Genomic DNA, 24,894 nt, shown 5'->3' with positions numbered 1-24,894 from the left:
AGTAATTTTGCACCGGTAGGCCTACTTTGAACAGCGCTATGGCCGTTGGCGCGTTGTAACGTAATACACGGCAACCATTACGTTGCGTTAAGTTACCATCACGTCAGACAATGCAATATCTTAGCGTTACCACACTCAAATTACATCCAGACAATGCGACCTCAGCGCTCTTTGCATTACAACTCGTGTCAGGCAATACTTCGAACATGTGTGCAGCACTGAGGGTGGGCAATTTAATGTATTATTTCTGAAATATTGTTTTCAATGTTTTGGCTGCATGTGAAGAAGTACACGTCTGACAAACGACAGCGAATCACAACTTTGCATAGAAGTTCTAAATGAAGATCGTGCTCTACCTCATAACATATGATCATATCATGTGCTTTTTTAACTTAAAATAGCTCAGAGCTTCAAAGCTTTTTATATTACGTTTAAAGTTTTTGTTTGTTTGTTTGTTTGTTTTTCCTTTTATTTGTCGCGTGACTCAACAGCAACACCAGTTTAAATTTAAGTTTATTTTCCAAAATTCAATTTATGTATATATAGGAGAGACAAAACAAGTCAAGTAGAATGCAAGGCATGCTTTCTGTGGTGATCATTGAACAAAGAACAGCATTTTTACAGTTTCTATTATCTTGAACATGCCAATGCGCCGATATAAGTATTACAGATGAAGTGAGAAGAGAAGCTATTCCCGTTCTTGGCGCAACTTCACAGTTCTGCTGAAATAGTAACCTGTAATATAGGTGGATAAAAATCTCCAAAGAAGTCTGTCTTTACTCTGTTTTTTGTTGCAGCATGTCTGCTAGGACACCAGTTATTTTGAACTACACTATATGCTGGACTAGCCATGTTCATTTGTTTTATATTCTAACCGAAATCAATGAGCCATAACGTGTTCATATTTTTGTGTTCTTAAGTAATAAAACAGCAGACATGAAATGAAAGAGCAATAACAGATGTTACACAACTTGGCAAGGACTGACTAAGGATGTAACAGTCCAATTTTTGTTCCAGAATATAATACAACTGTAGTCCTAATAAAATATTCAATTGTTGTGGCACCATACCAACTCTATTCAAATTTATTTAAATCAAGATCTTATTTGCAGTGAAAATTCAGGAAAATCTGCTTCACTGTTCACATAGCTTAAAAAATTCTCACTAAGACCAAACTCTCTGCTGATTCAGTTATTTTTATGGAAGAGTTGTAAATAAAAGATCATCAAGATCTCTCCTGTTACAGAGTACCCAGTTTTCAGCATGCAGTCCTCCATTCACTTATGTTTGTAATGGCAAAGTCAAAATGGCAAAATGGCAAAGTCAGTGATGAACCCCAAATCCCAGGTTGGAACAATGATTGAATGCAAGATGATCAATAACAATGATGATGACAATGATAAATAACCGTGACAATGACGATGACAATGGTAATGACAATGTTTCGGTGCAAGCCACTGAATGAACTTATAAAATGACGATACTTTGTTGCTCACATTGACTTTTTCTTTTATAGTTTTAGTTCTCAAAAGTAACTTCCCCCCAAATTTTTCTAATACTGAGCAAACACAATCTAAGATTTCGCCGCATTTTCTAGTGGACAATCATTTACCAATTTCTTCCGTTTTCTATCAAGTCTGCCTTCTCCTGCGTGTAATGGACAACTTTGTTGACAGCCATTGAGCTAGGCAACCTTACCACACATATGACTGACATAATCTAGGCAGCCATATGCCTCTTAATACAAAACATGTTGCTATGCAATTTCACACTTCTCATTAGCTAATGACACACGATCCAAGGTCCAGCCAATCAGAGCGAGCCCATTCCTTATATGGAGAATGTGATTGACAGACAACATTAAACCACTCCCACAGGCTGACTGTTGTTGCAGTTTTCCTTCTCTGCTCTTTAAAGATATGCAGAAGGCAGCAAGTCCGACCCCTCCAGATGTCTGTGCATGGACAATATTAGGCAGTGTCAGCAGTAGCGCCCCCTGCCCACACAGACCAGTAATTACACAGGAGATACAATGTAGGAGGAATCCCAGGTCAAGCTCAAGTCACAACGCGCATTCATTTGAAATAGTCCCATCGTGTCTGTGCACTTTCAGTCAATCAATCTTATCAATCTCGCCGATGTTGACGCGATCCGGAGCTGCGTGAACAGTGAAGCCAAGGATGCTGGCATCCAGTTTCTGCATCTTCTTCTTCTTGTTTTTCTTGTTGGATTTCTGTGCTTCCGTTTCTGAGTTCAGCCGACTGGGTTGACTTGGGTTGATGGCCACAGCGGGGGCAAAGATGTTGTCCTGCAATATGAGAGAAATCTTTTTAGATTACAGCTGTACACATGATACTATACTGTCACTCACTGAAATTGGACAAATACTTAACAAGTGCCCACGAGATAATCATCTACCTCAAAGTTCTCAAAACAAAAGGAAAGAATACTTTCAGTCTACAGATTAAAAGCAAAAATAGCACTTTTTTTTCTCCCAACTAATATTTAAACAACAAAGATAATGAAAAGAATTTACACTATGTTAATATCTAGCCACTTATTTTTTTCTATTTATTAAAAAAAATCATCGCTTCTTGTTGATTAAGACACCAGGAGTGTTTGGTTATGGTGTGTGAGGTTTTGGATAATTTCTTCTAACGTAGAGGAGTGAGCTGTCTCCCAAAGTTGTACCACCAGCAACACTGTGAATTTCAGTGCCACAATAAAGGATTCTACCAGATCTGATTTATTTAAAAACAAAGAATTCAATGCCTTAAATCTAAGTCACTTTCAGTTTTACACTGGTGGTACAACACCATGCACACCATGTATGTGTGGCTACCAGTACCGTGTATTCCCAGCCTGGAAATGGGGCTTATATATAGACAAATGACTTGGTATATATTTGATCATAATTATAGGATCTTAATATAAAGGGAGACAAATCTTTTAATATGGACCCCATCAATGAGAAGTGTAAAATCACCACCGTTAGCTGACCCTGTAGTTGTTTATGCCACCCACTGTAAGTGTGGAAACACTTTCAACAAGGACAGTGAGTGTGTGTGTGTGTATGTGTGTGCGTGCGTGTGTGTAAATGTGGAACATGCTACCTCAACAAACAGTGCAGTAGGACTACGAAGCCATCACCATCACATGCAAACAACAGAAAGAACACAAACAAAGGTAAACTCCTGGTTTTTCCTCAACTGGATGCAGGTGCCATCCTGTCATTGTACTGGCTCCACAACAGAAGAGCAGGCTGTGAAGCTGGTGAATTATTCCAAACATGGAGCAACAGCATGCAGTGGGAGATGGTTTGACATGCAGAACACAGAGGAGAGCAGATCTTTACTTGCTACAGTCATTACACTATAACATGAACACCACACCATCACATAACATGATCATCATAGCATGTCATGAACATCACATTGTAACAAGACAACAAGACATTACAACCATACCATGACATTACAACCATACCCATGACATTACAACAATATAACATCACTATCATTGCAACACACATGGCCGTGGACAACTTCTCAGTGTTCATGTTCTAGCTCCTTAGACTGTAGCAATCCTGCCTCCCCCAGTGCAAAGGACCAGTGGGTAGGGGGTGGGGTAGGAGTGTGATGGGGGTGGGGCAGCATTATCTTACCCCCTGTAGCATGTTGTTTCTAGCAGCAGTCAGTATATGAAATGTCTGGGGAAGCATTGCTGTGTCAGCCACCAGTAGTCAGGCTGGAAGTAGCACACTAGATTAACTGGAGAAAGCACTGGGCAGTATGGAGGTAGGGGCGAGGGACAGAAAGCATAACAAAAGGAAGTTTTGAGGGCAGAAGGGAATAAATAAAAGCAAGCAATCAACAGAAAAGATTTTAATCTAAAATCTAGTGTCAGAAATGGAAAGATCTAAAAGCAATGAAACAGAATGAAAGCATAGAATCAAACAAGGATGAATCTGAAGTACTGGGGGCATACACTGCACTAGAACCAGCAGCGATGGTGACTAATACACCCCAAACTCTCCTTGGCAACAAACAAAATCTTACGCGCATTTGGACTTCAGGGCGGTCAATGCATGTCTACATCATCCACATTTCCAATTATATCAAATACAAAATTTTTTCTTACGATAATCCATATAATCTCACAAAAAAAGATAACTCATTAGCTTAAAAACCCATAACAACGATGCTGTCTAAAAATGATTGACTATAGCCAGTAAGAATGTCTTCTTGCCAGTGAAAACGTAGACAGACAAAGGGTGTCTAACATGGCTCCGGCCACTCAGGGACACAACAAATGTTGTAAGTCCAGCAGAAACTCTTTATAGAAATAGATATATAAACATCTAGAAGGAGATGGATATACAAAACTGTAAAATGTTTCATAAGACACTTACATTCATAATTCTCTAAAATGACAAAAAACAACAGCTGTGTCTTAAGTTTCACTTTTTGCTTGAAATCCCCCCCCCCCCCCCCAAACACACACACACAGTGAAGGGTGCCATAAAAACAAGGGTGGGTCACTAAAATGAGGGAAGGAGAGAGCATCAGAATGAATAACATCAAGACAGTGAGTTCTGCTCTTGAACATTGACCAGTTGCCAGATATGGTCCCCAGAGAAAAAGATTCACTAAGGAAGGAGAGGATGACTACATAATAATCTACAGAACTTTAAGACAAACGCCATGTATCACATTATTAATACTTCTGACACCAAATGTAAAACAAGACATGACACACCTTCATGCAACATTTAACCCTCCACTGTCCCAGGCCTACACTAAGTCTAGGAGTGAAAACTATCATATTAGTATGGGACTGGTAAATATCACAACCTGCTTATAATGACAGCAGGGATACCAAATCATGTGCCTTTATTTTGATGATGATGAAGATGGTGAAGATGATGATGATGATAAATTTCTGACAATGGCCACAACTGGTAGAAATAAGGAAAGACAATGAAACTGCCAGGCAGCAGAATCTGTTGTGAAAGACTGATTAATAAGACAAAACAATAACAGTAACATGCTACACATTTAAAACTATTTTTACAAGTAGAAATACAACACGGAGAGAGAAGGTACTGCTTACCTCTGGCTGCTGTGGTTTATTTTGATTTCTGTACTTGCTTCTGCGCTCCAAGAATTCTTTTGCAAAATTCCTCGATTCCTGGTTGTCTCCAAAGTAAGACTTAATGTAATCATGAACCTGGAGAATAGAAATTGAAATTGTATAAAAATTTCAAGGCTAACGCCCCTCATCAAAGTAAAATTTGGTGGAACTGAGGTTAGCAATTACAATACAACCACATAACATAGTGAATCTCTACTACACAGGTTAGCAATACTGAGGTTGGCAATTACAATACAACCACATAACATAGTGAATCTCTACTACACACTTCAACACACTGTGCAATGACAATTCTTTTAGGAAAGAGAAACCTTGGAAAATATTTTGTCCTCAAATAGTGACTACTTTAACCAACAGTTCTGCTCAATGTGTTAGCACTACTGTTCAGTAGTACAGTCAGCATTTACCTCACTCAGTAAACTCTATATGTTAGATGGCTTGCCTTGAAATACCTACCTCGTAAGGAGACTCCACATCTTGCATGAACGTCACAAATGTGGGAACTGAAAGGGAGTGGTCATCACAATTAAACAATGTCAAAAATATGCTGGGTAACTTATATCATTTTTAAAGAGCTAAAAATTCATATTATTTAGCTACCTTTAATCAAACTTGGAACCCTTTTCTTTTTAAAACTTCTAATGTAATATTCATATATGCTGCTATGGCTGACAGTGATTACAGCACATTACTGGTTGTGCTCTCCCTCTTATCTGAGAGAGTGACCGCAAGGTTGTCATATGCCAGGAAAACAGTGGAACAGTTTGACCTCATTTCATCTCTGCACAACACCCAAGTTTTCACTTTCCTTTTCTACTATCTTAGACTTCAAAGAGGTGTGCTCATAGAATTACCATTGTCATTGTTCACAAACAAATGTACACATTTTTCAGCACCCCTGTACTTACTATCAACTGAAGTGTGCATATTTTCTAGCACCCCTGTACTTACTATCAACTGAAGTGTGCATATTTTCTAGCACCCCTGTACTTACTATCAACTGAAGTGTGCATATTTTCTATAACTCCTGTACTTACTATCAACTGAAGTGTGCATATTTTCTATAACTCCTGTACTTACTATCAACTGAAGTGTGCATATTTTCTATAACTCCTGTACTTACTATCAACTGAAGTGTGCATATTTTCTATAACTCCTGTACTTACTATCAACTGAAGTGTGCATAGTACCCCTGTACTTACTATCAACTGAAGTGTGCATATTTTCTAGAACCCCTGTACACCACTGGGTAAACTCATCAGCTGGCTTCCTTGAAGCTTGGAATAATCTCTGGACAGCTTCCTACAACACAAATGGTTGAAGAATTAAGACTTTGGTACATAAAATAGAAAATGGCTAAATCTGAGGACTTTGAGCATATTCTATAACATTTAAACAATGGCTGTGGGGGGGGGGGGGGGGGGGGGTCACACAATAAGCACATTCACCCCTAATTAAGCTTCCGAAATACCCCCCCAAAAAAGTATTTTAATAAAAAAAAACAAAGCAACATTCTCATTTCATCACATTCATCACAGTAAGAAATGTCCTCATCTGCTGTCTTTGTTACCAACACGCGTAACTCACCTCGTCCTTCTTAGCTCTGGAGCTGGACTTCTTGTGCGTTCCTGCAGCACCAGTGGCAGCGCTGTGTCCTCCCCCGCCTCCCAGGACAGGGAAAGCATTGCTGCAATGGAAACAAGGCACACCATCAATATCACATCAAAAAACATCTGGCATAGTTCATTCTACCCATAGTGTTATTCTGTTTAAATGGTAAATTTCAAGAATGGAGCCTTTGAATTAACAAGAAACATTTCAGCAACACATATATATTACCTACATTTGAAAACTTTTGGATAAAATATTGACTCAACATTGAAATATTAAATTATCTTCTATGTAAACTGGGATACAGCTTGCTGCAACTGATCTGAATGGTAATTTTTTTGTCTAATGCACATGAGAAAATCTTATGCATCTTGGTACGTCCGAGTTTCAGACCCGTAAAATGCATCAGTTCATTAAGTCCTCTTTCTGACCACCTACTTGGTATTATTGGAAGTTTTTTTATTGCTGGGTGCAGCCATGGCGTCGTCCCAGAAGCCCATTCCTTTCTGGTTTCCCCAGGCTCCCTCTGACGCCCAGTGTGACGAGGTTGGGGTACTGCCCCACACAGCTGCAGTAGCCAGGGGAATACTGGACGACTGCTGGAGACCAGAACAGATACTGGTCAAATCGGTGCATATATAACTTGGCATGATAAATGTTGGCACATGTTCACTTTTATCATTTATATCATTGACTTTGTATAATTTCTTAGAATAAGGCAAATTAGATCCACAGTCCTGTAGGTTACCAGTCTGAACTAATATATGGGTAATGGAATAGAAATTTTTACGGTTTTAAAAACAGTGAAGAAATAATGTGAAGAACATCTTTAAAACACTAATTTTCTGACCTGTATATTTTTAATCAAGCTTTTACCAAGACATTACCTTCTGTTGCTGCTGCTGTCTGTTCTTCTTCTTATCTTTCTGCAGCTGTTGCTCCTGTTCCTGTTGTATCTCTAGGAGAGACTTGGCGGTCACTGGGCGTCCAGTTGGCTGCGGTCCCCAGGACTTCTGCTGTTGCTGCTGGGCATGAATGGCCTGCATCTGCTGCCTGTGGAGCTCTGCCTGGCGCTGATGCTGGAATTACAATAGATACTTAGCACAGACCAAGAACCCCTAATGTATTACGTGAGGAAAAGGCCTCCTTTACTCAGTTTCCTAAGAAAAAAATCTCTTAGCTTTTGTTTTGATACAAACACATGTGCAATTCAATTTATAAAGACGATCTTGGAAACTGCAGGCTTGCAGTTCACTTTCCAGAGGCTATGATCATCTAACCTGTCAATCAGACTGACCTGTCCAGTCTATAATAATAATACAGATTTTATAGCATTCAAAGCATTTTTATCTTATTTTCCTGTATTTACAGACATGCTGAAAACTTTTCAGAAAGGCCGGACATTTGGACCGGCAGTAATGAAAAATTTGCCGGACCGAATGGATTTTTGTCGGACCGAAAATCACCCTATTCGTTTGAGACAGATACTACCAGTATTATTAGGGTAGCTTACTTTGTTTGTGAATGTGATAGGTTTGAAATGAAGGGGAAAAATGCTTTGGGTTTTATATAATTTCATTAGTGAAGTATGTCGAATGATGACTGCAAATTCAAAATTGTGGTTCTTAAAACTACTTTGGACCAAACAAGTCAAATTTTTTACCGGTCCAGACAAATTTTTCCGGTCATGACCGATCGGACCGACAGTTTCAGCATGTCTGATTTACCTCCTCCATCTCCTTCTCCTCCTGAATTTTTTGTATTTCGGCCAGGGACAGGGAATTATTCTGAGTGTTAGCAGAGGGAGCACTGGCGGCCCAGTTAGCAGTGGTAGGTAACTGAAACAACAAGTCAAGACATGGGAAATGGTGGTTTATGATGTATCTATTCAGTAGAATTATCAAATGTTTCACCAAAAGATGCAGCTAATAGACAGTCACCTGTACAATAACATGTAATTATCTTATTTTAAAGTAGTGGAGCCTGATTTCAGAATAACAAAGCAGATAAGCTGACTTCTTCCATCCCTTCTCACAAAACTATCTCTTGATTATTGGATATCACATCACTTTTTTAAAATCCGACTTCTTATTTGCTGCATCACGTATGGAAAGGTATTTAAATCTATATATTCATATTTGAAATGCCTCACCTGAATGTTGGCCAGCTGTTCCTGTTGTTGCTGCTGCAGTCTCCTCAACGCCTCCTGCTGAGCTTGCTGCTGACGCTGATACTCCTGCTGTCTCTGAACCTCCTGTAGATAAGGAACATAAAATACTGTAACAGATGCATGTACATACAACGGTATACCATTTGTATGGCATCATTATGCCATCCATTTCATTGTTTAAGAAAAATCTGAAGACTTTGCAGATTAGTTTTGATCACTTTTTTAGAGAAACTGTTGGGATTCACGTACCTGTCTCCTCTGTATCTCAAACTGCCTCTGTCTCTCCAGTTCAAACTCCTTCTGTTCTTTCTGTCGCTGTAACTCCTGTTTCCTCCTTTCCTCCTCCTCCTGCTTCTGTCGTAACTCTTCTTGCTGCCTCTGGAAGTAAAAACATAAGGATTTTCATTTTCAAGCATATGAATGGCTGACATGGGGCTGTTTATTTTGATGTAGCATTTTCAGACAGAGGTGCACAGGGCAGGAGGTTGCTGAAAATATCTCTCTCTGCTGGCATTGTTAAATTACTGCCAACATACAACTTAAATTCAAAATAAAAGTATTTCACTTTACACTAATTCTGTCTGTGACTTACAAGCAAGCATCATCTGTCAATGTTTTATACTATTCAATTCAGAATCTTTCCAATTAAATATTTCTGTTCATACTTCCTGACCTTACTATTTGCAATGGTTTCAAGAGTCAAATCACCCTTACTTTTAATTCGAGCTGTCTCTCCTCTTCCTTCCTCCTCGCCTCTTCTTGAATCCTCAGTTCTTCCTGCTGCCTCAGCTCTTCCAGCCTGCGTGCCTCCTCCTGCCTCTTCAGCTCCTCTTGCCTGCGAGCCTCTTCCTGGCGTCGCGCCTCTTCCTGTCTCATGGCCTCGGCCTGCTGGCGTGCTGCCTCCTCCTGGCGCTGACGCTCCTCTTCTTGTTGTCTCTGGAGTTGGGCCTCCTTCTCCTTAGAAGAAAGTTACAAGAAAGTTAGTAGAAACTAGACATACATAGTGAGATGAAAACCTTGTAATAAACAATGTGTCAAGCTTGGCTTGGGCTGCATTTCTATCTTTATCTTTTTTTCTCCCCCCCCCCCCCCGCCCCCACCACTGCCTTCCTAGAACACAAGGGGAGTAGGCTCCAAATAGTGTTGTTTGTTTGTAAGCAAATACCATCCCTAGAGTAGATGTTCCAGCAAAATGTTCATCTCAGAACTTTTATTTTTCTATGGGTCACATTACAGACCGTGTTTTGATGCTTAAAATTTCAGAAGATCGTAAGCTTACCCTTTCTTGTTCCTGTCTCTGAAGTTCTTCAATGGATGGTTGGTCCTGTGGCGGATCTATGTCCCACACACTACTGCCACCTGCTGGCCACGAGGGGGCGCCTAAATCAAAGCATGGTGACAATTAACACACTCTCCTCACCTCATACTATTTACCAATGTACAACTGATAATAAAGAGACATTGTGACTGCATATTCAGAATATATAGCAAACAGTTATTCTCCATCTTGACTTTTTCAAAAATATCCCGTATTTATAATAATATACCCAATATTTACCCGAATTTGACACATTTGACCCTCCCCAGACTGAAGAGCTGTCCTCATCTCCCGGCTGCGACATGGAGCGCTGAAATGTGTGCTGCAGAGTGTTGGGAGGGCTGGAGATGCTCCTGCTTGACGGTGGATGGCTGCCCGCGCCTTCAGCAACAGATCTGAAATAAATGTTAGGTGAGCTATCACAGCAGTAAGACAGGGTGCAGTGTTTGATTAAATGAAACATATCGCAATGTTCTCAGTGGAAATGCGTTTGGTCAGCTATCAAAGCAGTGGCACACAATACAGGGAACAATGACCGACAAAACAATCCGTATCACTATGTTCTCAGTGTTATGTAGGCTTAGGATGCCGTGTCAGATAAAGGTACTGATGACGCAGACCAATATAAATGCCAAATGAGATAAATCTTAAAGGGATAATAACTCTTCGTATAAGATCTATATTTAACAATAAAAACATTGTAAATAACTCACAGAAATATAATATTTTCTGTTTTACCACAAAAACGGCAGCTATAGCTATTATTCTGATATCTGAGCTTGTCTTTAGACCACATGACCTCCATTGATGGCTATACTTTGTTAAAATCTCTTAAGAGATTTTAACGAAAAACCAAACTTTTTAGAAAAAAACCAGGGACTAACTTTGAATGTAAAAATGGATTCATTAACCATTGGTAAGTATGGGAAAATTGTTGTTTACTCCAGGAAAATTCATTTTTTGGCCAAAACGAAGAGTTATTATCCCTTTAATAAAGGTGGGAGACACAGTTATAATACCTTGGAGATAACTTCTGTTGTTGTTGCTGCAGGACTTGTTGTTTAAGCAGTAATTGGAGAGCCAGACCCTGTAACTGCTGTGGTGTCAGCTTGCTGTAGGCTTCCTGCTGCTGTAGGCTCTGAACTATATGCTGTAACTGGACTTGTCTGTAGAGAGAGAGACAGGAAGCTGAGCTACAGATGGCAGTCTGAATATACCTTAATGTTACTATTATGTATTTCATTTCTGCTTACACTGTAGATAACCTATTCACCAGAATGACTGACTTTTCTAAGCAAAAACATGCTGGACTAGATGACTATTGTATACTAACCATGCAGGTTAAAAATTGCTACCACACTATGGGGAAGTCATTTCTTCTTAATTAACTCTTTGACCTTTTTAAACATTTCTAAGAAAAAAGACTACCCAAGATCAATCATCATGCAAGAAAATGAACTCATCACAAGTATCTAAATAGAACTTCAGCATGAAATTGTTCACCTAGCACTCACACACCCACAAGACAGAACAAATATAAAAAAAATATAGTCTCAATATTAGTTAAAAGAAGATCAACACACAGAACACAAAACCAAGACATAATTAGTAATCAATCACAGTAAAATAATCACTAACATATCAGCCTGATTGTCAGCCTGTTGCTGCTGTTGATGAGATTGTTGTTGTTGTTGATGTTTAAGCTGTTCTTGCTGCTGCTGCTGCTGCTGTTGTTGTTGTTTCACCAAGACCTGCATAGCCAGCGCCTGCTGCTGCTGAGGATTCAACTTGGTGAAAAACTCCTGCTGCTGCAGCTGCAGCATGATCTGCTGGAGCTGGAGTTGCCTGCAGGACAGAAATCAACACTGATTGGCTGCAGTGGACCTGTCACCATGGCAACCAGTTTCAAAGCAGCTTACTGATTGGCTATTTTATAACTACAACATGAGCAGACATCAAGGCCTTATTACCGTGAAGTCTGCACGGTCACAGCAAAAATATTCTTTCTGTCACATTTCCAGCCACACATTTGTCCTCTTACACCAATGTTGTGAAATAGAAAACTGCTTGTGGCACAAAGGCAGCAATGCCTCAACACCAGTAAACTATGATAAAAAAAGTCCATGCCGATATTCAAAACCAAGCAAACCAATTCATGCTTAATATTGCCAACAGCAGATCAGAGTATCTGTACAAACGTTTCATGAAGCAAAAGTACATTCATGAGAATGTAATCTATGCATTTCCCTCCAGGAGTCAACTTTAATGCACAAAACAAAAGCATACAGGTCAACATCACCCCCTGGGTTGAGCCAGGCTTCAGTATTCTCAGACAACCAGAGTTAAACTTACATGTCTTTCTGCTGTGACAGTTGGTTCAGCTGCAGCTGCTGTTGTTGCTGTTGTTTTAACAATAGTTGCATGGCCAGCGCTTGCAGCTCTGCGGGAGACAGCTTGGCAAAGGCTTCTTGCTGCTGCAGAGTTTGGATTATCTGTTGGAGCTGGATTTGTCTACAAAACATAATAATGATAAAAGTTGTTGTTGTTCTAAGTATTCGTTATACTCATTTAAATAGATTCATTAGCATTCTTCCAATTAATAGATAATATTATTTCAAATTACAGCCACAATCATATAAAACTAGAGGATCAGAGAGGCGATACCGCCTCCGAATATTGTACCACCAGCTGGAGCAAGCACATTCGTATAGACCCCCACATACACAAAAAAAGGAAGACAGCCACCAGTCTTGTGCTTGACAAGCTGTAAAAATGCAATCAAAGAGAATTTTCAAAATATGCAAAAAATATATATATAACTAAAAAAATGGTACAATCAAAGTTAAGTTCATCATAAGGTAGGTCAAAGGTCAATTCCAAGGTCACAGTAAATTGCCAGACTTCCTATTCAACTTCAATAGTAACTATGGGCCTATCTCTGCCAGGTTTGGAGTTAAAAGAGAAAGAAATTAGCAGAGTTCAGTTCATGATAATAAGTAGGTCAAAGGTCAATTTCAAGGTCACACTTAGATTGCCAGTATATAACTTCCTATTCAAGTTCAATAGTAACTATGAACCTATCTCTGTCAGTTTTGGAGATAAAGGGGAAGCAAAATATGCAAAGTTCAGTTCATGGTGAAAAGTAGGTCAAAGGTCAATTTTAAGGTCACATGTAGATTGCCAGTATATGACTTCCTATTCAACTTCAATAGAGACTATGGACCTATCTCTGTCAGTTTTGGAGATAAAAGGGAAGCAAAATTTGCAAAGTTCAGTTCATGGTGAAAAGTAGGTCAAAGGTCAATTTCAAGGTCACACTTAGATTGCCAGTATATAACTTCCTATTCAAGTTCAATAGTAATTATGAACCTATCTCTGTCAGTTTTGGAGATAAAGGGGAAGCAAAATATGCAAAGTTCAGTTCATGGTGAAAAGTAGGTCAAAGGTCAATTTTAAGGTCACATGTAGATTGCCAGTATATGACTTCCTATTCAACTTCAATAGTAACTATGGACCTATCTCTGCCAGTTTTGGAGATAAAAGGGAAGCAAAATTTGCAAAGTTCAGTTCATGGTGAAAAGTAGGTCAAAGGTCAATTTTAAGGTCACGTTTAGATTGCCAGTATATGACTTCCTATTCAAGTTCAATAGAAACTATGGACCTATCTCTGCCAGTTTTGGAGATATAAGGGACTAAATGGTATAATATTGGAGTTACCATAGTGTGCCATAAATTTCCTACAGAAAAAAATTAATTAAAATAAAGAAAAGGTCATTTTGGTCAAAATTCTTGAAATGGGAGGTGCTCTGAAGTTCCAGATGTTCAAATTTGATGAAATAATGTCATTTTTGACCACAAGTTGTCTGCTTTGCCAAGCCTGCACATTTTGCTTTCACCACCAATATGTACTTTTTGATAAAGCGTAACTCGAAAACCGTATGGAATACAAAAAAATGGAGACCACGTCCAGTGTTGGGCTTTACATGCTCTACATAATGCAAAAAAGAATGGGTGTCTAGCATTAACGGTTCCCGAATTAGAGACAGTTTTCAGTTTTGATATCTTATGGCCGCTACTCCCGTGAAAATGCACCGATTGACCCCAAATTCACGGAGATGAAAGATGACCCGAAGGGTAACACTTTCCATTAATATTATTAGTTAAGTCTGTGTGGTGTCTGAATAAGAGCGCAAAAAATTTTTTTTTTCGGCAAAAATTTTGTTTTTTGAAAATTTTGGCCCGTTTGACCTTGAAATAAAGGTCAAAGGTAAAATACAAGGGCATATTTGAAATCTACACATATGACTTTTGGAAAGCTGTCTGTAGAAAATTTTCCCATAATTCCTTCCGTAGGGGAGATAATTAGCATTTAATTTTGCCATTTTTGGACAAGGGTGCATTGCAATGAGCGCCACACCTAGACCCCAATACCGACAAAGCCCAAATTTTACGTGGAACGAGTTGAGATTATAGGTGACCTAAATCCAAGAGATGGGTATGGAGACCCTTACCGTCTAGGAGGAGAAGCGGTAACGGTGACTTGGCGGCGGAGCCGCAGGAGCCGCAGGAGCCGGCGGAGCCGGCGGAGCCGCAGGAGCCGGCGGAACATACGGGTCGGGACTAAAACCATGTGTACCGCCAGCGCCTACGCTGGTGGTACAATAAATATCCCCAAAAAGTTAACACCAAAACTGTTCTTTTGCCAAGTCGATAATCACTGCCACTGTCAGCACACACTGCGTTTTCTACTAGTCGTGTGGACAGCAGATTACACATAAACAGATTACACGTAAAGGTCTACCCAAAGACAATATAAACCCTACCATACATTGTTCCTACTGTAGGGTACTCACCTCATGATATGCTGTTGCTGCATCATATGTTGTTGTAACAGTAGCTGTTGCATCTTTATCTGTTCTTGCTGTGTGGGTTGTGGCAGTGGCTGTACCTGACCCTCTGGGGTGGGGGAGGCCGAGTGCAGCAGGGGTGGTGGGGAGGGCCCTGTCAGGAAAGGCACACGCCCCCATCTCTTGATCAGCTCTCCCAGCGGATAAAACCTCTCGTCACAGCCGCGTTTGACCAGTAGATTCATGGTGAAGTAGCCCGCGCTGAACCACTCCGCCATCTCAGAGTTCTCAAATGGACCCTGCACCTCCCCCTGGGGGTCACGGTAAAACCACCTCTTGGCATCCTCATGGTCAATGGGAAGACCACCACTGTCCACTGCTGCCTTGCTGTGGGTTTTGGCATCCTCCTGAAGGTGAACACACACACATGTACAGACATTTTATTACACACCATTTCCTGCACTGAACACAATGCTCAACTCAATGCTTGTATTATACATTATCTATTCTTCTTTTACTTCTTCGTCCCTCAAGAAATCCGTCTATTCTCCTCTTTGATTAGCTTTGAGTTCTTGTTTATAATATTCCAAGCACAAAAGTAAAAATGGCACTTCATTCCAATTCTTTTAAAAGTAAACTGAAAGGAAAAGGTGCAAAAAGATTTAAGGGAGCAACTACATATCATATTGGGGTATTACCCCTCCTTCATCTCCAGAAACTCCCCCTCCCCACCAACTTCCACCCTCATCCTCACCTCTGCTGTCCACGTAGCCACCAAACTCTCCGCTGCTGCCTCTAAGTGTTGGAAGTCATGGAGATCATTCTGTCGCTCTTCACTCACATCGCCACCAGATGGCTCCACCAGGTCCTCAGCTTTGGCAGTGACAACCACACTGGTCTCCCCGTTAACCTTCTGTTTGCCCTCCACTCCTGATTCTGTTGCCTTGGTTACAGACATCGCCACAGGAAGAGAATCAGAAGGTGTTAAAACAGGTTCAGGAGCCTTGTTAGTTTTATCAATATCCACTTCCTGGGCATTAGCAGAGTCTTTTCCTCCCTTCTTCAATGGCTGTGTCTTATTGGCAACATTGATTTGGCTGGCAACCTTGTTATTGCTTTCTGGTTGTGAATTATTTTCTGGCCTTTTTGAGGTCTCTCTTTTTTCTGCATCATTTGTGTCTGCTTTAAGCTCTTGTTTATTGTTATTGTTTTTCTCTTTTGTGGAGTTAACTTTTGTTTCCTCACTACTCTCCATTTTGGCACCTTTATTATTCTAAAATGTTCACAAGAAATGCCAGCACATAAACCAAAGTGTTTACACGGGATAAACATTGTACTTCATTGCGGCCAAACATCCTTTCACTTTTCACAATCTTTCCCTGACTGGAATCAAACTAATCTTTTACTTACAATTTTTTTTTTCTACAATCATAACATATTCATATCTTAGAACAGTCTTATTCTACATAGTTTAGATAAAAAAAAACTTACCTCTGTATCCGACGTCTCTACCTTTCCACTGAACACCTTCACCTCCCCGTTGGTCTGCTCCCCATCTCCCAACTTCTCTCCTTTCTTCATGGCCTTCTTCTGATCCTCCGCCTCCTGCAATAAAACATCCTCTCTGTACTGTCTGGCCCTTAGATTACTGCATATAAGTTAACCATTCATATTTGCATCAAAGTTTATTTTCTGCTTCTGTTTATACTCACTGAACTAGATCTAAAGATGCACATTGGAGAGACGCGCCTCTCGGTTTCTGAGAAAACTATTACCTTCAATGACACAAAAGCACCGCTGGCATCAAACGTCCCGATATCTTCTTCTACATCTGCAGCCCACTCTGGGACATCTGTAAGGAAGACAGGATATATGTATAGAAAGATGCCAAACACACAACTCTAAATCTGTCAACTCTTTCTCTAACTCCACAAGATTTGTTGGCATTTCATATACAAAATCAAACATCAATTCTCTTCATCCCAACTCATCTTAAAAAAGATGACTGGCATATCTGTAACTGTCACTATATACACTCTTGCCTCAACACTGTCAGCCAGCAGAATTGTTTGCTTTCCTTCTCTCCCCAAGAGTTACTGACAATTCTCTGACAATAGTGATAACAACCATCTCAATATATTTCTCAACTTACCCTCCTCATCTCCCCAAGACTCACTGGCACTCCTCTGACACCAGTAAGAAGACCTGCCTGAATAAATTCCTCAACTTACCCTCCTCATCTCCCCAAGACTCACTGGCACTCCTCTGGCGGTTGTAATAAGGCCTGTCACCGTAACTGTTCTGTCTGAAGAAACCCCTGTCGTTCCTCTCTGCTCTGTCATAGTCGTACTCTCCTCCACGCCAGCCGCCACGGGTCCCTGATCATGGGGAAGAATACATAGAGTTTGCTTTATATTTATATCTCTAACTACAAGTCAGAAGTGAATGAAATAAAACATACTTGCAAATCAAAACCAGAAGTCCATGAAAAAAGAATGTGAAGAAATTGTATTTTGACATGTTATTGCTCTTCCCAAAGAAGCACCATTTGTAATGTGACTGCAATTTCCAGGGGCGGATCCAGAGATTTTTTCTGAAAGTTTCCAAATTATCTTTGTTGATCCCTTATCTATTTCTGACCGACTTCCCACAGAAAAAAAAATATACCCGTCAATGTAAACTTGAAAATCTGACCCTTCTTCTGGAAGACCAAGAAGTGCCTCAACCCGCCGTTTTCTCTATAATCACAAAAGTGAAGTATACTAACCCCATCTGTCCTTAGACCTGGCCATTCTCCAGTCTCCACCCTCCCCCTCCTCCTCAGCTATGTTCTTAGCTTCCCGCCAGTTATCACTGCTCATAGAGCGCGAGAAATCTCTCCTGGGAGATATCTGTTCACCTTCTTCATATGCTCCCCGCGCTGAAAACCCTCGCTCAAATCTAGGTCTCGGATCTCTGCTTCTAATGTAAAGCAAGACAAATTCAGGTCAATTCACAAACAGTAAAATAGCAAAACGTTTGGACATTTATAAATTTTTTAATCAAATCAGTCAGCATGTCTTCTGTAGGCCCATGGAACCAGCAACTGATGCTGAGTACTTTTACCTAAATCAAGATCCATCTCAATTTCTATTTCAAGATAGTATTTATATTTATAGTAGAATGTGGTAAGCAAATACGCACCCTTCGTCCCAGCTGTCACTCCTACTGTGCAGCCTCCCCCTGCCCAGGCTGCCTTCCCCCTCCTCATATGGTCCTCTGGAGTAGTAGCCATCACCCCTTCCTCGACCACGACCTCGGCCTCTTTCCACAAAGCCTCCTCGTCCACCTCTCATGGACGGTCCCCCTGGACCACCAGAGGCGCCACCGCCGCCCCTCCCCATCAGACGCAGCACCGCTAGACTGTTCACTGACTGGGACATGATGCGCTGGAAAAGAACAACATGGTAAATTTTAGTTTTAAAATTCATTACAAACAGGAAATACAGAGCAGACCTCAAAGATGCAGGTCGTGAAAAACTCAACAAGTGAAAACTAAACCCAGGAACTAAGAATCCTTGCTGGGATGAAGGTTTGTGAACCTGACAAAAGAGAGGCTTACAGCAGCCGTCTACTATTGCTTCAGCCACAAAATACAGTTAGTTCTTAAGACAACCTTTAAGCGATCAGCAAGGAAGATGGATTCACAATTATCACCTGATAACTCTTCAAAGTGGAATCAGCAAACTGGGCGTATTTTACAATTTTTTTAGAAATAAACCCTCTTTCACTTTTTCTTCCTCAGAGAGAAGACTACACACTTACATTTTCTTCCTCTGTGAGTGGTATAAGCGCCATGGGTTTCTGAGATTTCTCCACCAGTATGGAGGGGTATTGGAGCAGCTCCTCTGGTATCTCGTACTCTGGTTGGAACAAGGCGAGGAACTCTTCCCGCCCATACCGGTAGTCTGCTAGCTTGTACTTGGGGTAGCTGGGCGAGGGGGGTGGCGTGGTCACACTGTTACCGTCAGACAGGGCACGCAGCCTGGGGACAGACACATTATCACTGGTCAGAAAGCATGCTTCTTGTTCAAGCTGACTCATTGCTTTTTAAGACTAGTACTAATAATTTACTTAAAACCCCTTTACACTGGACGGCTTACACTGGACGGCGTCCTTCCTGTGTCCTTAGTGTGAACATGAAACTGGCATCGCTGTGGTCGTAGAAAGGAAGCACAAGCATCATTTTGCTTGCAGAATGAATGCTCAACGATAGGCCAGTTGTCAGCACGTAAAGATATTTTTTTTACTCTCAAACAGGGCCATACCATAGGATGCAGAGAGGACTCCATCCAGGGTAAAGGGGGCCTAGCGAGACAGCCTACAGTTTTTGTGACAGTGATTTAATAAGACTCTCCCTTTCCTGGCTGGTTAACAAGTTACTGGGTGACAAGTAACAAACTAAAGACTCTAAGAGGACAAGTAGAAAAAGGTCATAGTCTGTGATGGGTAACTTACCATTCTGGACCAAATTTCAATGTATCTGCCATTCTCAACTATGATCTGGAAGAAATAAAAAATAAGCACACATCAATAAATTTTGCATAAAACTTTTGCTCCCTTGTTAAAGCATTCTACAACTATTAAGTTAATGGCCAAAGAGTAGAAATGCACCCTGGAAAGAAAATTCCTGTATTAACAGATGGTAACAGAGAGTAAAGCAGAAAATAAAAACCTCTCCATCTAAAATAACTTTCCACCTGCTTGTTAAATTTCCCTGTGATATACATTTACCATATCTGATAAAAATGTGTATTAAGCACCTGTCTAGACAGAGAAGAGAAAAAGGTTAACAAACTTGATAAAAATGAAGCACTTGTGAAAAAACAATATGCATGTTAATACTAAACGACTTCATAACTTGGATATATGTATTTGTTCGACTGTTCACAGAAAATAAAAGCCTGTCTGCTGCCAGCAGTTTATGTGCAAATGTGTGTGTAAAAAAAAAATGCAAATGATAACATTAATTGCATCATGCCAACTTTCAAAATTGGCCTGCATTTCAAGCCCACAGGTAACGTTAACAGTTAGCAGAGATCTGCAGCCCTCAGTCAGTGTGCAATTTTATATGAAATATACACAATTGACCAAGAAACTATACATCAAATTCCATTTAGTTTTAGAAAAAACTGCTTTGAAACTAACAAACTGCTAAGACATTCCACAATCCAAATGAAAAATATTGGTCCTAATTATGTACTTTATTCTACCACTGTATTTCTCTTCTCCTGATCACAAATTTATACAGCATGCCACTGAAGTCATCAGACATCACTACATAACAACCACTGGCCCAAGCATGATAAAGATGTTAATAACAATATTCACTAGTGCCGTGTATATTACAATCTGGACAGTAATTATATACTTCCTCTGTAAGGCAAGAGGTAAATCAACTCATTAAAATAATTCATATGCTATGGCAAACCAATCTATAAGAATAATTATAACAGAGCATAGTGAATTATTTAAAGAGTGAAGTGTAATATAGTTTAAAATAAACTGTGCCCATAGACAAGCATGCAGTGATTAAGTTGTGCATCTGTGTTCAGCACATGTGGATACGGCTATATGGTCCAAACTTCGGACCAGGACACTGGACAGCGGTCAGCAAGTGACCACACGTACATCAATGGCCAGTGGCAAGGATACCCCTTGTTAACTGATATGGTGCACCAAAGTCAATTCTGAATACTGTACAATAAGTCTAATCAAATAACATTTCAATCTTTATGTTGCCTTTTTTTTTACTCACTAACTGGTCCCTATTTTATACACCAGGTTATTAACAATGCTGCGAGAGGCTGCTATTGCTATCCAGTCTGGCGTAATATGCTTCTCCTCATTCTGCATGTCTGCACAAAAACAAACTGTATTCAACTAAACGTCAACAAGATTCTCTAGACAACTTAACATCAACACTATTCTCTAGACAATTAATACAGCTTTTAGTTTGTGTTCTTGATAACTAGGCTCTAATTGTACTTGTCCACACACCAAAGCATTTGAAGGAAAGATACCTTCCCATATTCAGTTTTCAGTGAATGGATTATGAAATAGAATAAAAAAATTCAAAATAAAACTACCTTTTTAAAATAATATAAAAATGTAAGAAAGAAATTGATCACAGCTTTTTACCTAGGCCAGCATTTTGGTCCAATGAGGGACCACAAAGAGTTTGAACCAAAGAATTTTTTCTAGTTATTGCAGTAACAAGAATTTCGCAAATGTTCATCAACAGTCCAATTTAAGCCAAGAGACAAAAACTCAGTATGTTTCTCACTTGACTCTCATAATAAATTAGCCTTTATCTTCCACATCAACTGGTTATCCTACACATCAACTATCCTAGCTGTATAATGAACCAGCAATGCAGGTTACTACTAGCAGATCAGTGTGAGCTGAATTGTCAAATATATCTACATACTGCTTGCCTAACCAAATCACATCTACCCGCAGCCACATGTTTCCACTAAAAAAAAAACCCTTTACAGTGGACGGCGTCCTTGCAGCCAACTTTATGGGACCATGAAACTGGCATCAGTGTGGTCGTAAAAAGGTAGCGCAAACAATGGTTGCAGAATGGATGCTCAATGATTGACCAGTTGTCAGCATGTGTTTTTTTTTCTCTCTAACGGGACCATGCCAAGGGACACCATCCAGGGGGCTTAAACAGGTGTACAGCAGTACCATATCACATACAAGTCAGGTACCCTACACTCTCACACATCAAGTTACTGCTATAAAGTCAGTCAGCTGTTCTTCACCAGGTTGCTGGCCTCTCAGTAGTAACTGATCCACCATTTATCTTGTCTTTATCTGCTTTAACCCCACTCAGCATAACTTACAGGTAACATACAGGTAACTTCCTAGAACTCACATTGGAATTTATTGTGTTGTGGGTGCTAATAATCTACCTGTCACTCTTGACATTCTGCCAATAAAATAAGAGGGATGAAATATGGATTCCATGGTAACAAGGCCCCTAACCACAAGAAAACTATCTACAACCTACTGGTGATCCAGCTCAATTGTTCCTTGAAATTTAATTCTGAAAATTTTGTTAAGATGACATGCATGACCTTGATCACCAACATGACCTTGATGACCTGACCTTTAAAAGTAGGTCTAGGTGAACCATTTTCAAACAAATTTAAGAGACTTGTGCTCCAAAGTTGGCAGTCCTTCCTCATCACCTCCTCAATAAACTTCAACAAGTTAGAGGGGCATGACCAATAAATTATATGTAGTTGTAGATAAATGAAAAATGAAGATACCATAGAAATTTCTTTCGAACTTGAGGTCAAAGTTTAACTATTGTGATTCATATAAAATGATTGAAAATCATGGATACAGACAACAGGACACTAAAAGATACTTCTTTAGTAATTAAATCTTTTAAAATTTGATAAAAAATGCCCACATACATATATCTGGGATTTGTATGACACACGTTCCTATTAATAGATCTAGAATTTTAAAGGAACAGCCAGCCACATACCACTTATAGACCACATATACTGCATACATAAAATCAAAATTAAAGCTGCAATGTATATAATAAATCAATACTTTGATGCTTAAACTTACTCTTTATGCATTAATTTTTATATCTAACTTAAGATGCTTTTAATAAATTGTCTTTGTTTTAAGCCTTAGATTACATTTGGGGTTTTAAAAGTTACAATATTCTATGATAGTTAAGTTCAAGAGGTAAGATGTCCCAAGGAGATCAAGCACAGTGTTCTGATCATGTAATTATAACATTTTCACTTTTTAGTTGATTTACAACAGGATGTACAGGATTGTATTAAATTATTTAACATTTCACAATTGACACAGAACACAAACAAAAACTAAAATACATGGAGGGGGAGCAGACCCAGGGAACACTCACAGATACTAGAATACTGGGAACAGGGAACACACATAGATACTAAAATACCATGAACATACAATTTTCACAGAGACCAGAATGAAGAAAGAGATGGGCAATCAAACATACATATACCTATAGGTGTTGTTACACTACAGATAAAAGATTGCTCATAAATGATACACTGCAGAGAAGCATACTGAACCTTTAAATCAAGTGCATCTAATTTCAATCTCAACTAGCTTGCTATCATATGAAGGTATAGCAATCAAAGATTAAGCGTCTTTTCCACACATGACAATATATAAAGCCTGAAAAATCATGTTTGCACCCCCATTTACATTTTTTTTGAATATTTCAAGTACTTACTAGTACACTTAAAATTTAAAAGTATAGAGAACATTTTTCTTCCCCACCTACTCAAACTGCATACTGCTAAAAAACCAACCATTTTTGCCATCGGCAGCTTTATATGAATCTGCTCGTCTTTGAGTTATGCTATCACACAATTATACATCCATTTAATTTGATACCATTAACAAACCTCAGAATGTAACAAATAGGTATCCTTCTTGAAAATAAACCCAAAGTGGTGTGATGAATGAAACTTGTCCCAATACTGCACAGCACACATATGATTTCCCACACAGTAAGTTTTCAAGAGGAGTCTTCAGTGGGTGTTTAATACTCCTCAACATATCTGGTAGACAAGCAGATGTAACTCACAGTGCCACTGGTAGAATTTTGAGCAGTGTGCGACTTGAGGAGTCGAAAATCCACAAAACTTATGTGATACCCTAGTTGAATGTCACTTTACAGTATCTTTGTACATTTATACTTGCATGTGTTCACGAAAGTGTTTATACTTGATGCTAGACACTAAAATGGTATTCAACAGAGTAAAGATAGTTGGGTTAAACTAGAAGTCTAAAACCTTCTTAAGTATATCTCTTATTAATATCTTTTGATCTCTGTACATCGAAATAGGTGTATGCAATGATATTTTAACCTTTTTTTTCCTTGATCATGAAAAAGTTCACACTTCTATCATCTCCTAGTTTTCAACTTCATGCTTGGACACTTTATGAGATCAACAGAGCATGCTACCTTTGTAACATCCAGTGCAACTTCACTTCTTATCACAAGTGATCACCAAATATCTACCTACTAGTTATGATCACCCAGCACTCAACTACTATCAGTGAATCACTCTGTTACTCATCTCCACTACACTAACAGAGGTGTGCAAAGACAAAGTACAACTCACTTTTTTCACGCAAAACCTTTAAAAATGCGCTAACGTCAACGCACTAATATCAATGCATCCGTTTCTTAGAGCATGCAGGTGTACAAAATGATGAGTTTGGAAGAGGAAAGAAGCCGTGATAAGCCCCAATGTATGCACCATATGTAATAAATCAGGCTGCTTCTGCAAGCATGGCCTCGCTCGGGTTCTCAGTCGTCCACATAGCACAAAAATTTCACCGGATGTCGACTTATTTCCAACGTCTACATCACAACTAACACACCCGAATACACGATAATTCTACAAGCTATGTATCTCAGACCAGACCTCTGGACCAATAACATGCTTAGAATGTTCATTTACCTGGTATTAAAAAGATTTTCTAGCTCGTATCAGGATTCACTGACCCACTATGGCCGACGATTGTATGTATCACGTGACCTGCAGGTGCCCGGATGTCTAGAGTATCCAAGATGGCTGCGCCCACGGAATGCCGACCTGCAGCCACAATAGATCGATTTTTACGTCATGAATATCGATTTCTGTGAGGTAAATAGCTTGTGCTGGCGTTTATATGGCATTGTATCTGTGTTTTATCGTGAGTTTGAAAAGTGAGCTCAGGTAAGGCAT

At 39.6% G+C, this 24,894-nt stretch overlaps 1 protein-coding gene across 4 annotated transcripts; it reads right to left on the bottom strand.

Moving 5' to 3' along the window:
- Positions 1-500: 500 nt before the first annotated feature.
- On the bottom strand, positions 501-24,761 carry LOC106154043 (GRB10-interacting GYF protein 2). 4 transcript variants are annotated; one of them, XM_086994851.1, is made up of 27 exons: positions 24,628-24,761; positions 19,598-19,642; positions 18,905-19,124; positions 18,284-18,528; positions 17,868-18,061; positions 17,332-17,478; positions 16,876-16,952; positions 16,592-16,705; positions 15,855-16,373; positions 15,107-15,507; positions 12,606-12,764; positions 11,892-12,098; positions 11,273-11,419; positions 10,494-10,648; positions 10,215-10,315; positions 9,650-9,892; positions 9,185-9,313; positions 8,918-9,019; positions 8,493-8,603; positions 7,653-7,844; positions 7,204-7,364; positions 6,742-6,841; positions 6,357-6,456; positions 5,611-5,657; positions 5,113-5,229; positions 3,665-3,747; positions 2,136-2,308 (listed from the first exon to the last, which is right to left on the bottom strand). In XM_086994851.1, exons 2-26 carry the CDS (start codon positions 19,627-19,629, stop codon positions 3,694-3,696), a joined length of 4,074 nt encoding a protein of 1,357 aa, XP_086850977.1. In that variant the 5' UTR covers positions 19,630-19,642; positions 24,628-24,761; the 3' UTR covers positions 2,136-2,308; positions 3,665-3,693. The 4 variants fall into 4 exon arrangements, with proteins under 4 accessions (XP_086850975.1, XP_086850976.1, XP_086850978.1 ...); XM_086994849.1 differs by lacking the exon at positions 3,665-3,747 and having other exon boundaries at positions 501-2,308; XM_086994850.1 differs by lacking the exons at positions 3,665-3,747; positions 24,628-24,761 and adding an exon at positions 24,286-24,487 and having other exon boundaries at positions 501-2,308.
- Positions 24,762-24,894: the final 133 nt, after the last annotated feature.

Source organism: Lingula anatina, chromosome 9 (assembly GCF_051362555.1).
Source record: "Lingula anatina isolate TDL-2025a chromosome 9, LinAna3.0, whole genome shotgun sequence".
NCBI classification, from domain to species: domain Eukaryota; kingdom Metazoa; phylum Brachiopoda; class Lingulata; order Lingulida; family Lingulidae; genus Lingula; species Lingula anatina.
The sequence above is the reverse complement of the archived record's forward strand: the minus strand, read 5'-3'. Positions and strand labels throughout refer to the sequence as shown.

Bases quoted from the DNA above. Each gene is read 5' to 3' on its own strand.
- LOC106154043 (XM_086994849.1), bottom strand. From the start codon at position 19,629: ATGGCAGATACATTGAAATTTGGTCCAGAATG. The intron at 7,365-7,652 runs GTAATGTCTTGG...TCTGGTCTCCAG, and splicing joins GACAGCAGCAGCAACAGAAG to CAGTCGTCCAGTATTCCCCT. The intron at 6,457-6,741 runs GTGAGTTACGCG...TTTGTGTTGTAG, and splicing joins CCAGAGCTAAGAAGGACGAG to GAAGCTGTCCAGAGATTATT.